Source organism: Podarcis gaigeae (genome assembly GCF_964106915.1).
Source record: "Podarcis gaigeae genome assembly, chromosome: 3".
In the NCBI taxonomy this organism is placed as follows: domain Eukaryota; kingdom Metazoa; phylum Chordata; class Lepidosauria; order Squamata; family Lacertidae; genus Podarcis; species Podarcis gaigeae.
The window spans coordinates 53763209-53780025 of NC_139680.1; the positions used below are offsets into that span (position 1 = coordinate 53763209).

Genomic DNA, 16817 nt, shown 5'->3' on the forward strand with positions numbered 1-16817 from the left:
CTCCATGCCTGCAGAAGTAACAAGCTTTAGCATCAAACCTTATTGCTAAACAAAGTTGACCTGCACAAAATGGTGCTCTGTGGGATTTAACTTAGACACATACACAATCATTCCCTGAAAGAGTAATGCATTTCCAACGACATAGTGTTGACTGTATTATCTCAGCCCATTACAATCTGTGAGACATGTTTTGGGGGAGTTTTGTGAACAGATACTTCCATGTACAGAAAATATAGTGTCAGCAAGGAAAGATCCTGTCGTAGATTAGGCAGTATGTCTGTGCTTGCATGTTGTATTTCCCAAATTCATCCTTGTGATCCAAAGTCCCGTCTCAACAGCAGCATAAAAATGTCTATGGAGTTGTAGAGTCTTAAAGAGAAAGGGCAATGGAGCAAAGGGTGAGAAGGTGGTGTTCTAATGATGTTTGCTTGTTTTCTTATTAAAAGAGCAGTGCAGGTGCTTAGTACCTCAGTAGGTAAAGGTAAAGGGACCCCTGACCGTTAGGTCCAGTCGCAGACAACTCTGGGGTTGTGGCGCTCATCTCGCTTTATTGGCCAAGGGTGCCGGCGTACAGCTTCCGGGTCATGTGGCCAGCATGACTAAGCCGCTTCTGGAGATCCAGAGCAGCACATGGAAACGCTGTTTACCTTCCTGCCGGAGCGGTACCTATCTATCTACTTGCACTTGACATGCTTTTGAACTGCTAGGTTGGCAGGAGCAGGGAGCAGAAGCTTTGACAAGTTCTTCTGCCCCATCCTCAATCCTAGGTAGAGCTGCTCTAGTTAGTTTGGTGTATCAGACTGGCTAGAAATGATCAAAAATGCGTTGGATCCTGGAGCGTTGTAGCAACATTTTAACGTGTTGGATCCTGGAGCATTGTAGCAACATTTTAATGCCATATATGGATGGTTCACATGCACCCCAAATTTTAGCAAAGAACATGTAACTCCCACGACTGATTGACATCAGTCAATAAGTAATCCTGCTGAGTAAGTGTGCTTTCAGGATTCACATGCAAAAGCCTGTTTTACAGCCCTGACCACATTTGCATGTGAACTTTGACTTACATATCGGAGCTGGTTTCTTGCTTGCCGGGGCAGTCCTGGTTTTGTCTGGGTGTGGACAAATACAGTCTGCAGTGTAGTCAAGCACGTATGCAGCTGATGCTGGCAACTGCCCACTCCCTTCAGTTGCTGGATAGGGAAGTTCTAGCCATTCAGCTCTGCAGCTGATGGGTTTATTATTTTCACATTAAGCTTGGCTGTGCTAGTGTGCACCTGGCTGGGACAGGACTTCTCACATGTGAAATGGACTAAGGATTTGCAGAGCAGCATTAGTGGCTGTTACTGTCAGGGAGGAAGCCAGCTCCCAACCCAGCTGTTCTGGCTTTGTGAAGTATATGTTTCACTGCCCAGTCCTATGTGTGTCTACTCAGAAATAAGTCCCACTGAGTTCAGGTTATTGTACGTAGGATTGCAGCTTTTGATGTTTAATCACTTCACTTGTGACTTCTCCCCGCCCCACGAGCCCCTTGAGCCAGATAACAAAGCTTGTGAAATTTATTTCAAAAAAGGGAAGTTATCCAATGCTTCCATTTATTTACGAATGACTAGATTGTGAAATGTGAGTTTTTAAGCAGGGGCTTGTATACATCAGTTGTGAAACTTGTTAAGTTATTATGGAGACTTTTCAGTAGACTTTGTTGTTCAATGAATTCTGTGGAATTCAATCCCCCCTGCCCAACTCATTTCCCGTACATGCAGTACACAACTTTTTCAGTTTCTCGGGCTTCATGCTTTCGGGGAGCAGCTTCCTCACTGAGTCACCTCCTGAGAACCTGGGCAAATTGTAAATTTTGAGGATGTTTGATTGCTGTTTTTGTCTTGTTATTCACTATTATAATTTGTGCTGCTTTGTTCACCACTTCATGCGGATTTCTTCATCTCTTCTCCCCCCCCCCCCTTATTATTATTATTTTTTTTAAAATGCATCTAAATTCACAGTCTATTCATGCAGAATACTGGCCAGGCCTTTTGCCTTCCTGAGTGAACAGAGAATGCAGCCAATGCTCTGCTCTACAATTTGTAGCAAAAACCAGTGGCCATACTGTCTTTCAGAAAAGTTTATCTTCTGAAGGGAGATCCCTGTTCTGGACCCAGATCCCTGATCTGGACCCTCCGAGTTTCTGGAACGCAATTTGAAAACCACTCGCAACTGTATGTGAATTGGGTTATAAACATTGATGTTGGGTGAGCAGGGAATCACTAGTTCTGTTGAATTGGAATATAATTATTGTTGAGTAACAAATGTAACTTTCTGTATGGGAAAAAAGAATAAAATATTATAAAAAAGAAAAGCACTAAAGTAGTATTTTGTTTTTAGAGTATCTTCTTGAAATATAAACACTTGAAAGAGACAGATTCATTGTAGCTAAGGTTCTTCTTTAAAATAAAAATCGAGCATCCTGGTATTTGTGTGTTTATCAATATGTTCCAAGTTCTGTGCCTAGTGTACCAAGTTAAGTGAGATGAGGCCAGTAGCAGTATATATACAACGGGGCAGTTCAAGGAAACTGTGATGGTGGAGAAATGCTCCACTTTTTAATGTTTTCTCCTGATAATCTGCTAAGGCCACTGCTGGAATTGTGCACAGCCAATGCTGCCAATCAGATCAGTGTCTCCCACCAGAAGAGAGCGAAAGAAAGAAAGAAAGAAAGAAAGAAAGAAAGAAAGAAAGAAAGAAAGACAAATGTGTCATTTTCATTCCCTTTGAGTTTGTTTGTGAAGGTCCCAAGCGCAGTGCGATGCTGGAAATTAAATGAAGAAAGGGAGGACATAGGTCCTCTTGATACACAGGTCTTTCTAAAACTAAGACCTACCCTGCCTTAAAGGATTTAAAAGGGTAGTCAATAAGTAGAGCTGAGAATTAAGTATCAGGTTTCTTTGTTTAATTCATGATGCATTTTAATAGTTCACTTCTTTTTGTCTTGCAATGGCACCTGGTTTCCTCCCTGAAAATTCTTGAGTACTGACACATCCTTGGCTTGGACCAGGGCAAACATTTTGGCTCCCTCTTCCCCCAACCCCAAAGCATCTTGTTTCTCTAACAAACCTTAGTAAATATTTAGCTGCCCAGGATTGTCAAACCAGAAAAACTTGTGTGAGCTGTCCCAGACAAAGCCCTTCATAACCTTAAAAGTCCATATTGGGCAATGTAAACAGACACCTATGGGGAGGAGGGATTCCCGACATGCATTCCCTTTGCATCCACCCTCAGATATCCCTGAAGGCTCCTCTGTTTGGAGCAAGAGGCTTCGGGACAGATTGAGCTGCATGATGTTCCCCAACTAAAGAATCACTGATGTATTTTGAATAGGAATCACTACCCCAGTTATATTATCCTGGTTTTATATGTTCAAGTATGTTTGTCTAGAACAGCCTTCTCTAAACTGGTGTCTGCTAGCCATTTTACAGTAGAATACAGTTTGCACTTTTACAAATGCCACTCATTTTTCCATTCTGCTTTTGTGATAAGTTGTGCCTCAGCAGTTCGAAAGCATGTCAAAGTGTAAGTAGATAAATAGGTACCGCTCCAGCGGGAATGTAAACAGTGTTTCCGTGCTCTGCTCTGGTTCTCCAGAAGCAGCTTAGTCATGCTGGCTACATGACCCAGAAGCTGTACGCCGGCTCCCTCGGCTAGTAAAGCGAGATGAGCACCACAACCCCAGAATCGGCCGTGACTGAACCTAATGGTCAGGGGTCCCTTTACCTTTTAGAGTTTGCACTTTTACAAATGCCGCTCATTTTTCCATTCTGCTTTTGTGATTAGTTGTGCCTCTATCTAGTGTGGCAGTGCCTATGCTATGGAACTCCTTGCCTGTTGACAGGACCCTTTGCTATGCTGTGTTAGATGCCTGCTGAAGATTTTCCTGTTTCTGCAAGCCTGTCCAGTCACATTATTTAAAATCATAGAACTGTAGAGTTAGAAGAGACCACGAGGGTCGTCTAGTCGAACCTCCTGCAATGCAGGAATCTTTTGCCCATCGTGGGGCTTGAATCTATGACCCTGAGATTACGATTCTACCGACTGTTCTACCCCAGCTTAGTGACATTTGTTTTAAATGTTTCTTATTTTATCACCTTACATTTTTTGAAATTGGATTTGTGTGGTTTTAGCCATACTTTATATATAGTTGTGCACCACTTGAATGTATATATCTTTAGCAAGTGGACTACAACAGGGTGAATAAAAATCAATGATTTTTTTTAAAAAATAAATAAAATCTTTCCTTTTTTTTTACTTAAATTTGATTTTTTTGATTTAAATTGGATTTTTAAAATAAAATGCTTTTGGAGGAAAAATCTTTCTAAAGATAGTTTTCTGTTTAAGTTACATTATAGTCCAAAGGTTATTCATCAGGAAATAAGGATTTGTTTTAAGTTTTTCATGTGTGCTAAAACTCAGTCTAAGTTTAACACTGTTTAACCACATCAGTTAACAATCATGGATACATATGCTATAATATTATTTTAGTTAAATAAATTGTTTAAATTGTTATTAAGGAAATGATCATTTTTCTCCTTCCAATAAAGTACAGCAGCAAAGTTGTCCAAATATAAACACTTAACTTATTAAACCTCGCAATAATTTCATAATTATCTGTCTATGTATTTCTAATAGTATAACCAAATCAGTATTTTTTTATATAACTGTAAAAACTACTCTGAAAATTTATTGTTCCAAAAATGAAACCTTCATCTGGTTGTAAATATTAAGATTATACCAGCAAGAATGAGTCTTTCTGTATAAAACAAAATGATTAAATCAAGTCTTACTGACTAGTGATTTAAATCGTGATTCAAACCAACTTGATTTAAATCAAATCCACCCTGGTCTACAATGTTAACAAATATATACAGCTCATACTGCCCATCAGCCTCAGCCAGCATGACCAATGGGCACTAGGTTTGGGAAGGCTGTTCAGGAATACTGTATACTCTTCACACAGATACTGTTCTATAGAACTACGAAAGATGTTCCGCAGCACATCACTCTGGAACTAAGGAGACAATTTTCAGAAAGTCTTGCTCCTATTTACTCAGAGTACTTTTACTCCAAAGTATGTTGGAGGCTGCATTTCTGTACACTTACCTGGGAGTAAGCCACACTGAACTCATTCGAACTTACCATACTTTTGATTAGATGTGTATAGGATTGTGCTTCTATGTTGGCTCCTAAGGAAACTCTTCCCAGATCTATGAGACTGGTGGACTTTTAACTTAGTTGCTGTATTTGTAAAGGGATGAGTGAAGAGGGGGAGGAGAAGCTTGATAAATAAAGCTACCCTCCCCCAGAAATCGCTCTGTTACTTCTGAATGCAATTGCTTTTTCGGATGTGCTGTGCAGAAATATCAGGGGACTGTGCAGGCAGTATGACAATTCACCGTCATCCTGTTTCAGAATACAAAAGGGAACATCTGCCAGTAATGAAGCCCAAGGCTACATGTAGGTGGAGGAAAGAGGGTCCCAGCTTAGGTCATTCACTGTTAATATCAGGATCATTTCCTCCTAAACCATTTTCTTCTAGGCAAAAAAAAAAAATCCCATGGGTCAGAATGTAAGCACTGTATAGTACTCGTGCAAAATCATGCCTTTGTGTAAACCAGACAGAGGTAATCCCACATTCTTGTGTTTTCTGATTTCTGTTGCGCTAGTACGGAGGCCCAAGAATGTCATTCCTTCATGAGCAACCTCATAGGGTCACATGCTGGTGGTAGGTGGTTCCACATGAAAAAAGCGGGTGGAGCAACAGAAGTGGTCGTGAGGAAAGGGGTGTGACCTGCACAGAGTCTCGAAGGCTGGATAGAGCAGACTGGGGGGTTGCATTTGGCCGCTGGTTCTTAGGTTCCTTACCCCTGTTCTAATGGAATGGAATGTCTGTGTGGGGAAGAAGAAGGCAAGATCCCCTACTTTTCTTTACAAGGAGCACAGTGTTTTGTAGAGTCTGTGTGAAGACATTCTGTTTACCAGAGTGAGAGCAGTCACTTGGTGCAGATGAACATTTTACCACACCTTCTGCTGCTCACCTGCGTTTAACCCTTCAACAAGATGAGGTGAACCTTCCTTTCCCTTTATCCTGATGATACAGAAGATCATGTTATCCTGCGGTGAGAAAGCTCACCCATAAGTTAGTTGAGTGACCTGGTTGAGCAAGAAGGTCTGTATTCCTGATCCTGCCCCACTGTAAGGCAGAACAGGAGCATTTAAATAAGTTTGGTACATGATGGATTTCCATGGTAAACAGGAAGTGTGAGTCACATAGAAATTTGGTAGATTCTTAATTGGGGGTCCATGTACCGCCCCCCGTTCAGTCTGACCTGTTTTCAAGGGTTTATTGAGAACTTGCTTTAAATTTTAAAATGAAAAAAATAAAATAAGGAGGACTTCCATTTTGAAATAGTGTAGTGATTTGAAATAGGTATGTGCCTATTGATGACAGCTTTGATGGTTTCTTAATTGTCCCCTTTCTGTGTCCTCCCCAGGAGATGGATGTGGGCCTATGATAATCTATCAAGACAGTGGAACACTGGCGTCTAAGAACTATCCGGGAACCTACCCCAACTACACTACCTGTGAGAGAAGAATTCAGGTGCCTCAGGGGAAACGTCTGATCTTGAAAATTGGAGACTTGGATATTGAATCCCAGCAATGTGAATCTAACTATCTTAGCATCCACAGTTCTACAACAGTGCATGGTATGTAACGATATACCAGTAAGACTGGATGCATTAAAATACTTAGAGCTCTAATTAACTCTTTGTTGAGCAAAGTAAGAAAGGCTTCCCTGAAACCAGTCCTATTTAAGATTTGTTCTTGAGCATTGGGTGTTTAGGACTGGGATGGCACTTTCCCCACTCAGCTAATGTAATTTGGTATGGTCATGCACAGGTGTTTAACCTGTAGACATTCAGATGATGTGGGATTCCAGGTCTAACCATTTGCCATGTTGGAATGGGCTGTTGGGATTTGGAAGGCTACAGGTTAACTAGTCCTGTTTTAAGGGAATGTTGTTCAAGGTAATGTTTAAGGTACAGTTGTTGTTATATTGTTAGAAACTAATTTACGGGTTGCCTTTCACTTAAGTTGCAATTTGTTTTATAGTACTATAATAAAAACAACCAAAAATATATTTAATAAGATTTATTCTTTATGGCATTACTTTGCCATATTCCTGTGTTTTGTACTTCATTATTTAGAAGCTGGTTACTTTTTCCATTATGTCTGTATTCTGTAGAGCAGGAGTGGGGAGAAAGGTAGATGAAGATCTACTGTTTGATCTCTTGAGTGATTCATAGTAGATCAACATGTGTTTCTGACTCCAAATTGTTTAACAATAACAATGACAAAATGACTCTTCCCTCCACCCTAAGTTATACAGGTGAAACGAAGAAGGCCAGAGGAGGGGAGCATATTTTTGTGTAGAACAACTGAGTTCAACCCTAGTACTCATAGTTCTTTGACTGGTGGTTCTTGGAATTCTTTTAAAATGCAAGAGTAGATCCTGCAGGCATGATGTCTGCCCTCCCCTGCTGTAAAGCACCAAACAACATTTCCTGTTCCATTCCAATTGTTGTTTTCTCTCAAGAGTCTACACACCCACACACACTTTTTTTTAAGGCCTTGAGACTTTCTGCTGACCTGTCTCTCTCTCATGCATGCATCTAGACTTTTAGCATAGGTTCTCATCGTCATTTGGCCAGGTATGCTGCTTTGAAAGCGCCAGACCAGTCAGCCATAGATTGAGTCAGCAGTCTTACTTACATCTGAGCAATAGACAGGTCATTGAGAAACGTAAGCAAGAGACAGCAGAAATATATCTGTGGGAAAATATGTGGAGGCAAATCTTGTGGGAAAATGTGGGAGTGGGTGGGAAGGTTAGGTGCAATGATCTCCAAATTATAAAACACTTTCCCCCCCCCCCCAGCTCGTGTGGCACATGGCATGACATATTTAAGAATTAACAGAAGTGATCTATCCTTCCTTGACTAACAAATAATTTTTCCTCCCTGTAGTTAAATTTGAAATCATTTGGTTAAGAAGCCCTATGTGGGGAGATGGATCTGATGGTTGAGGGTCAGTAAGGGGTTTCTGCACACTCTCACTCATACCTCTCTATCTCCATCCAAGCAAGAAAAAGAAATTCTTTTTCCAGAGTTCAGTGTGGTGCTCACATATTTAAATGATGGCAAGAGTCCATCTGTGTTGGCTTTGTCTGTTTGTCGGGGCCTCCATTGCCAAACTACTCACCAGGTGGCAAGGATGGTCTGGCTGTCATGCATCAGAGCTGGACTCAGCTGGACTTGTGCCATTTTATTTTCCCTGCGATCTATGACAAATGGTAACGGATGGAATGTGTATAGCGTAGTGCGGTCAAGAGCTAAGCATCATTCTTCATTTAATGTTTTCTCTCTTTTGTAAAATTGTAATATAGCTTAAATTAAAAAAATCATTATCAGCTTAAATTAAAATTAAAATTAAATTAAATTAAAAATATCAGCTTAAATCAAAAAATCAATTAATGAAATAATTTCAAATGTAATGCCTTTTTCGGCTGATTGGTTTTAGAAGTTAACTGTAAAGGTGCTTTATAGCTAATCATGTGAAAAAGTAAGACTGGTTCCAGGTTGACTTCTAATAGATTGTTTCCCTAAATTTTGATGGGTAGATGGGAATCTTAAGAAAACAATATTATTTCTTTTTTAAAAATTGAGAATGAACAGTTAAGTATTCAAATATAGAATTCTTTTTATATGCCTTTATTACAATGTGCCATCTCAAGAAAAATGTGTTTGCTTTCCCCCTGTGTTGTGATTGCATTTAAAACTTGTACCTGGTGATGCTATCTTGTTGAGTCTATGCAATATTCAGTAGCCTTTGACTGTTGTACTCTTTCTGTAATGGATTGCTGCACTTTAAGAATGCTGTGCTTCAAAGGCTAGGGAGCCCCAGCCGTCTACAAAGCTAAAACAATTTGAAATGTTAATGCCAGCTTTTATCTCCTACTGAACACAGAATTGCAAGAATTTGGTGGTCTGAGTAACTTCAAAGATTACAAACAAAAATCAATTAATTATGCACATGGATAGATGAATGCACCGCAAACACGATTTCAAATACTATTTGTTCTGCATTTAGGACCCTACTGTGGGAATGTGCCTGTCCCAGAAGAAATCATCTTAGATTCTAATGAAGCAACCATTCACTTTGAGAGCAGGTCCCATGTGTCTGGAAGAGGCTTCCTGTTGTCCTTTGCTAGTAGTGATCATCCAGGTAAAGTACAATTCTGTACATCATTGTGGACTAATGATTTTGGGTTGGTGCTACGCTCTATCCAGCCTCCATCCCTCTCTCCCTGCCCCACTCTTCTGCCCTTTTCGGAGCAGATTTGTCAGGGATGAGTGCAATGATTCTCTCGCCCCATCATCTTACCTGGTTGCCTCTTTGCCCTGTCTGCTGTGGAAGGTAATACCCTGCCTGGTATTACCAGCAGATGTTTTAGAAAAGCACCTGGCCTAGATGAATGTGCTTAAGTTTTCTAAGTAGTTCAAACTGGTTTTATGGGTTTGGCCCCTTAGCCAACTGCTTGACCCGCTTGTTTTCCCTCTAGAAATCAAGCTCTGGGTGCTATTTCAATAATGTGCTAATTCATCTAATAGATGGCACTGATGAAATTTGGCTCTTTCATGCACCTGAACATCTAAGTGCATTGGCTGCCATATAGAACTGGGAATCCTAATTTTGATCCCATTGGCTCATTTCTCATTGGTTAGGCCTTATTATCCTTGGGCTTCTTGATCTTCTGCAGGTATTTGAGCACTAGCTGATATAAACCAAGACTTTTCTTCAGACAAAGTTTTGATTCAGTTCCTTAAAGAGAACTCTTTTTTTGATGGTAGTTGAGACGCATCGCTCAGGCTGAAATCTTTTTGCTTCAGGCCTCTTGCCTTGGAACAAAATCCTCACTGTACAAAAATATTCCAAAAATGTCTGTTGGAATTCTTTCTACCACCCTCACTTGGCCATTGCTTCAGGATGTAGTAGGATGTGACTGATCTCGCAATGAAGTTGTTGCTCTGAGGGTAGAGTCTAGAACAATTGCTCCTGTGCAGAAGAAAATGTGTATCCAGATGAACAAATTGGGCAGGTGGGGGGGGGGGGGGACCAGGAGCAGAAGCTTGCTGGCAGAAGGAAACACTGAATAGGTGCTGTGGCTGCTGAGGGAGGTTTGAAAAAAGCTGGAATTGACTATCCACATCCAGTTCAGCTGGAATTGACTATCCACATCTTCTCTGTGTGATTCCCAAATAGCTTTTTTTTTAAACTTTCGCAGATCTAATCACATGTCTGGAGAGAGCAAACCACCACGTGGAGAATGAATTCAGGTAAATATAGGTTTCGGTGGCAATACACTCTGGTTGTCATGTTGCATCTTGCAATTAACATACTTACAGCTGTAGCCGGATACAGTCCATGACCGTTTGTGCTGCGTTTGGAACCCTGTTGCCAACCACAGGAATGTGTTTTTCTGAAGATACTCGGAGGTATCTAAATCTGTGATTATCTTCTTACATGGGAGAGGCAGTGAAGTCTTCCTTGGAGAGAGATTTTGCATTCCAGAGTAATTAAGGAATGCAGCTTCAGACCACTGAACAGCCGTTATCTGTAGCATAACCAGTAATGCCAAGGGAAATTAGGGCAGTGCTTTGGGTACTGAATACTCCTGTCTTGGGGGTGGTTGGGTTTTAAAGCTCTAAGCATCTTGCAGGATCAGGCTGGAGGATTGAAAGCTGATCCATGTCAGTTTAAATTGTTTCTCGGTTCTCTTGAATAAATACCCTTTGCAGTAAGTTTAAAGAGTAATGGCATGTAAGCCAGTTGCTCAAGGTGTGAACAGATGTAGTTGTGCTGTGTTATCTTTCTTCAATTACTATTGTTCCCTGAACATGTAAAATGCTAGAAGGAACTAAGCAGAACAAAATTCATTTCCATTGCTGCTTATGTGGCTACCTGTGCCATTTGGAGCACACGAATATGCTAGAATTTAGAAGAAGAAAAACCTTTATCTTTACACTGTTTGCTTTACAAAGTGCATGTGTGCGAGCATTGTACATTACACCAGTCACAACAAGATCCTGTCTTTTCTCCATGGCAGCAGGTACTGTCCAGCTGGTTGCAGAGACATAGCAGGTGATATTTCTGGGAATATAGTGGAAGGCTACAGAGACGTAAGTACATGGGATAAAGGAAAGGTCTAGCGCAGCCTTCCCAAACCTCCTGCCTTCCAGATGTTTTGAACTGCAACTCCCATCAACCCTGACTATTGGCCTGTCTACCTGAGGCCGATGAGAGTTCTTATCCAAAACATTTGGTGGGCACCAGGCTAGCAAACACGGTCTACAGAAAGCTAGAGATGTGACAGCATTGCTTTCTGAAGAATTTTTTATTGCAGATAAGCACAACCTAAAAGTTTAATGCTGGGCTCAAAGACTAGTAGAACAACCAGTTGTGCACAGTGAAGGTTAGTGCATTTTGCTGAAGACAGGAACTGGGAGAAATGGTAAATTATTCTTAGATTACCTCAGTTCGTTGAAGATGTTGGCTAGAAAATCATTTATTCTACCACTGTGCAATCATAATTACAAAGTATGGAATCGGAAAAGAATTGTGCATAAAAGTATTATGGTGGTCAGCTGTTTTGTTAGTGCTAACAGTGTTACAGATTACATGTGCATATGCATTTCATACGTGCACATTTCATGTGGGCTTGTAAACTCAGCCATTTATTTTTGTTCAGGTCACAGTATAATAGGTATAGTTCTTCAGGTACAACTTCTTATTGTTCAGTTTGCAAAATGGGCGTAACTGCTTTTTAATAGCAATAACCAAATTTAGGAACATTTCCCTCAGCCTTGCCCTGCATATAGTATGATATCTTCAGCATGTTGTTTTATTTGTCTGCACATATGATATGGAAATGACACTCAGTTAATTATTCTCTGAGGAAGGATGTGTGTGGGAGGATTACTACACTGTAAAATATTAACCTTAGAATATATTTGTCCAACAAGTAGATTTCTCTTAAGTCTCTTCAGCATGTTTTCACATTTAATTTAGGTAATTTAGCATACAGAAAATTGCTACTTCCTTTTGCATTTTTGACTTGAATTTTTTTAGGGCACCACGTTTATTCGTTTTGTTTTATTGTGCTGACTGTGAGTTTGTTTGAATACTAAAATCTTGCCTTACTTTTCACTTGATTTCTGCACCTAAGACTTCCTTATTGTGCAAATCTGCCATACACGCTGGAGTAATTGCAGACGAACTGGGTGGTCAGATTAGTGTGATTAAACTGAAAGGAACAAGCCGGTATCAAGGAATCCTAGCCAATGGCATCCTTTCTCAGGAGTAAGTATTGGTTGTGTTCATGCATAATGTGTGTACTAGTCAGCCATGATACACACAAGCCTTTTTCTTGCACACAGAGTCCCTTCACTCCTTCCTTTGTGTGAGTTGGAAACTCTTGTTAACCATTGTTTTGTTCGAACTATGTACTGAAATGGCCACGTTTGGAGCATCATATTTTCACTTAATCAGCCAAGATGTGAACAGGCATTGTGCATACAGCTGCTTTCATCCTCCCTTCACATGAGTAGGCAAACAGACCAGGAACTCTTCCATTATCTATAATTTCCCTTTGGATCGAATTAGAAAAACAATGGGTGGTATCCACTTTAAGTGATCCATCAGCACAATGATACTTGCACGATCCATCCACTTACACGCTGACACTTCATTCCGCCTTCTCTCTTTGTGTACCCCATAAATCTGTTCTAGGGGCTACCCCAACCCTCCAGAGCAGATTCGGGGAAGATGTGGGCAAGGGGAGGGAGGAGAGGTGGGGGAGCTCAACTGCACAATTGATTTCATTTTAGGTACTGTTAATAGTGACAGGCACTATCTATTCTCTTTGGGTGTTTTGAGTTAATAAACTGAGAGCTGTTTAGATTTAAAGTGCACTGAGTTATGCAGGCTCATGATAAAATTGCAACTGTATCCTTGGTCCCCCCCCCCTTGATATTCATATGGCACCCAGAGTTCACATATTGTACTAAAAAGCTGCAAAAACATGTAAATTGCATGTCCCCTTCCCACAGAAAATTATGGGACACATTCAAGCCAGAGTTCAATGTATTGAATCCTCGTTGATTTCAAGTGGGGAGTTAAGCACAAGTCAACTGCTTCTTGTTATACTGTACTTACATCCTGCTCTGTTTTGAGAAACCCCAGAGCAACTTAGATGGGGCTCCCTAATGGTCTGGTCATTGGTCGCCAGAGTTAGATGATCCCTGAACTGTATAGTACGACCAATCCCTGAACTGTATAGTACTTTAAAGTATTTATTTTGGTGCATCAAGTTATAGGATCAAAAGGCAGGGTAAGAATAAAGCAGAACTATTTCAGCTTAAAATTTCTTGTACATGAGTAGCTAATCAAAATGATAATGTCATCTCTTTTTCTTACAGTGGCTCTCTGTCAGATAAGCGGATTATTTTTAACTCAAATGGTAAGGCTATTTTTTTTTTTCATTTTAAACATTATTAATGCATAATCCAGGAAAAACCAAAGCACTCTCCAATTAAAATAAATACAATTTGGGGCAAATACAATGAACTACTTTATTTTATTTGCTTGTTAATGAAGAATGTATATACCACTTACTTTATAGGAGATCTCCAAGTAGTTTACAAAGAACCTATCTAAAATATTCATTTAAAAATAATAATGATAAAAGCAAATGTTAAAAACAAGTTATTATAACATAGATCAAATTCTTTTGTTTACTGGAGTTAGGCTAGGGCTCATGGGTGGGTAGAGAAAGAAAGCATTTTCAGAAACTGTTAATGATATTTGGGGGGAAATTAATCAAGTCTTCTAGGTTGATGATTATAGTCATAGTTAATACCGTTATCTGAAAATACACTTTCCTCCCTTTTTTTCACTTTGGAAGGTTGCAATCAATCACTGAACCTAGAAGGACGAAATGCATCCGATGGCCAGATCACGGCGTCATCCTTCTGGGATGAAACCAATGACATTGGGGAGGTGGTTCCGTGGTCTCCTGTTAGGGCCTGGCTCAAAGTCCAAGGGCCTTCCTGGGCAGCAAACCAGAGCAACTCTCGGCAGTGGCTAGAAATTGACCTGGGAGAAAGGAGAAGAATAACAGGTCAGTTGTCTGTCATAGCAAGAGTACGTCTCTTAAGTTAGATTTAAGTTTAGTGTCATTCAGTTATCGGTTGTGACCCTATGCAGCTTGCTTACTGTTCTTGTAAGCTAGATTTCCTCAGGTTTTAAGTGAGGTTTCAAATGGTACACCGAGCAAGGGCTATTTACAAATGTAATGTATATATGTCTCGTAACACTGCAACAATAACTTTCTGCCAAAAAACAACAACCACTAAGGGTTGTATCCAATGTTAATCCTACTTGGAGTAGACCTGTTGAAATTAATGGACATTGCTTACTTAGGACCATGAATTGCAATGAGTCTACTCTGAGTAAAATGCAGGTACTTACAACATTGAGTTGTTAAAACTAGCAAAGACCAATTGAAATACACCCCACCCCCCGAAAGGCTTTTAGGCCAAATTTTACTGCCCACACAGCTGCAGTTCAGGAGCAATATGCCTTTCCAGTAACCAAATGGGAAATATTTTATGGTTCGATAAATTGCAGAAGGCCCAATGGGGCTGAGGTACTCTTCTTATCAACAGCTAATAAGCCTTTATCATTGAAATGCAGAAAGGAATTCCTCATACTTGCATCTTCTATCGTCTTTTTGGAATCTTGTCGTTGGTTATAATTGTGTTCTTCTAAAGCTTTTAGACAAACAAAACTAAATATATATGAATTCTTCTGGGTTGTTAATGAGGCTCCATTCTTTTCATATATCCCTCAATTTGATCTTATCAGGAGCACCTTAGATGTTTTCCCTTACGCCTGCCATACTATGCTGGAAGTCTAGGACTTGCTGTTCTTGTAAATAATAGCTTACGGCTGGGGGCAGGGGAGTAGGGCACCAATTGCTGCACCCAGATAACAGGTTGCACAACACTGGGTGAGAATTTATTTGCAGGGCCCTGATAAAGGACACTTAGTCCCATTCTGAAAATGGTTCTTTTGCCACTATTCACACAAAGAGCCATGCTTACACAAATGCAACCACATCTGCTCATGCCCTGCCTTACACACTCTCACGTGTGCCCCACCATTTCCCATTGTTCCACATCTCACATCTTCTGCTGATACCCAACAACTAGGGACAACATTCACTGTTACCATGATTGGTGATGAGAGTGTAGTTCTATTCTGGATTTGATCAAACTATGCATTGTGTTTTTAATACATAAGCTTCAGGCTGCAGCTGTGCATGTGCTCTTTTCTTTTGTGCATAGGGGGTGACGTGGATTAGGATTAGGTTTAATCCTTTCCTCCCCAACTGTGATGCTCCCCAAGACTCCTCCTCCTTTCTCAAACACACCTAATAACACCAATAGGGATTTTAAAGTTCCTTTTTTATTATCAGTAGCTGCTGAAAGAGGTATGAACCTTTTGGGGAGAGGGTGGCATGACTCTTTGTGCACTGCAGTCCTGTTTTGGATTGGGTTCCCTTTGCTTGCTTTTGAGTAAGAAAAACCACACACACAATTGCAGGATAAATGTTAAATGTAATTATAATTGGTACCCCAATTTCAGATGAGCCACTGCACACTTGGATATGGGGACCCTTTCCACATTACAGAAACACTTGTGTAATTAGCTGGAGGCCTGGTTTTTTATATTATTATTATTATTATTATTATTATCATCATCATCATCATCATCATCATCATCATTTGCTGAGATCCCACTCAGCAGCTTACCTGAATCTGATTCGCCCGTCACATGGGAGCTATTCAGTGGTCAAAGAGGGGTAGGATGTGGCCTCACTTCTACTCCAGCAGACCTATAACCATCCCACTTCTTCTATGGACATAACTGAGGCTGACCTACCCACCCCGTTTACATTTTGCCCCATTTTTGCAACTGTTTCTTGAGTCCATGTTGCTTGCGTGCTTTTGCAGTTTTGCTGGACAAATTGCCAATGCGAAAGGAGGGGAGAGCATGTATGTTCAAATATTAATTAGCTTTCATTATCGGTTTTGTAGATGGTGGTGTGCTCACTAGAGACACTTGCCTGTAAAAATGATTCCTGTGATCCAGAGCGTGTACAAGTGTGATGCTCCAGATGAGCTTCACAAGTGCAGGAGTGCCTTTCCCCTATTGCTATTGACAGTGGGAGAGCCCTAGCATGTACATCTGAGGATGCCTTTACAAATAATATAGTAGAAAGCGAAAGGTTTTCAGGTGGCGACATTTCTTAATTTTGCTGCAGATATAAATGAGTGATTGTTGTTTGAAGGAAATGTATGCTTATTTTACTATTATTAACCAACAGACCAAAACAGATCCCTTTTGTTTACTTTTTCTTTCATTACAAGGAATTAGAACCACAGGGTCCACAATGCTCAATTTTAACTATTACGTTAAGACGTTTATTGTCAACTATAAAAATAACAACTCAAAATGGAGGACTTACAAAGGAATCCTAAGCAATCAAGAAAAGGTAACTGGGGAAGCGGGGAGATAAAGGGCAAGGGGGAAATGGTGGTTGCCGGGGGGGGGTGTTCTCCTGCAGCCCAACTTCCATCTTTCATCCT

At 40.4% G+C, this 16817-nt stretch overlaps 1 protein-coding gene across 4 annotated transcripts in view; it reads left to right on the forward strand.

Annotated features, from left to right (window-relative positions):
- DCBLD1 (discoidin, CUB and LCCL domain containing 1) overlaps nt 1-16817 on the forward strand; it is a 29774-nt gene that overhangs the window by 4398 nt on the left and 8559 nt on the right. For 3 of the 4 annotated variants that reach the window (XM_083731205.1, XM_083731206.1, XM_083731207.1), the window contains exons 2-9: nt 6543-6755; nt 9196-9330; nt 10391-10442; nt 11213-11285; nt 12332-12465; nt 13584-13624; nt 14069-14284; nt 16599-16723. In XM_083731205.1, the coding sequence (XP_083587331.1) occupies nt 6543-6755; nt 9196-9330; nt 10391-10442; nt 11213-11285; nt 12332-12465; nt 13584-13624; nt 14069-14284; nt 16599-16723 (989 nt within the window). The remainder of the gene's footprint in view (nt 1-6542; nt 6756-9195; nt 9331-10390; nt 10443-11212; nt 11286-12331; nt 12466-13583; nt 13625-14068; nt 14285-16598; nt 16724-16817) is intronic. The other variant, XM_083731204.1, reaches the window with a different exon arrangement.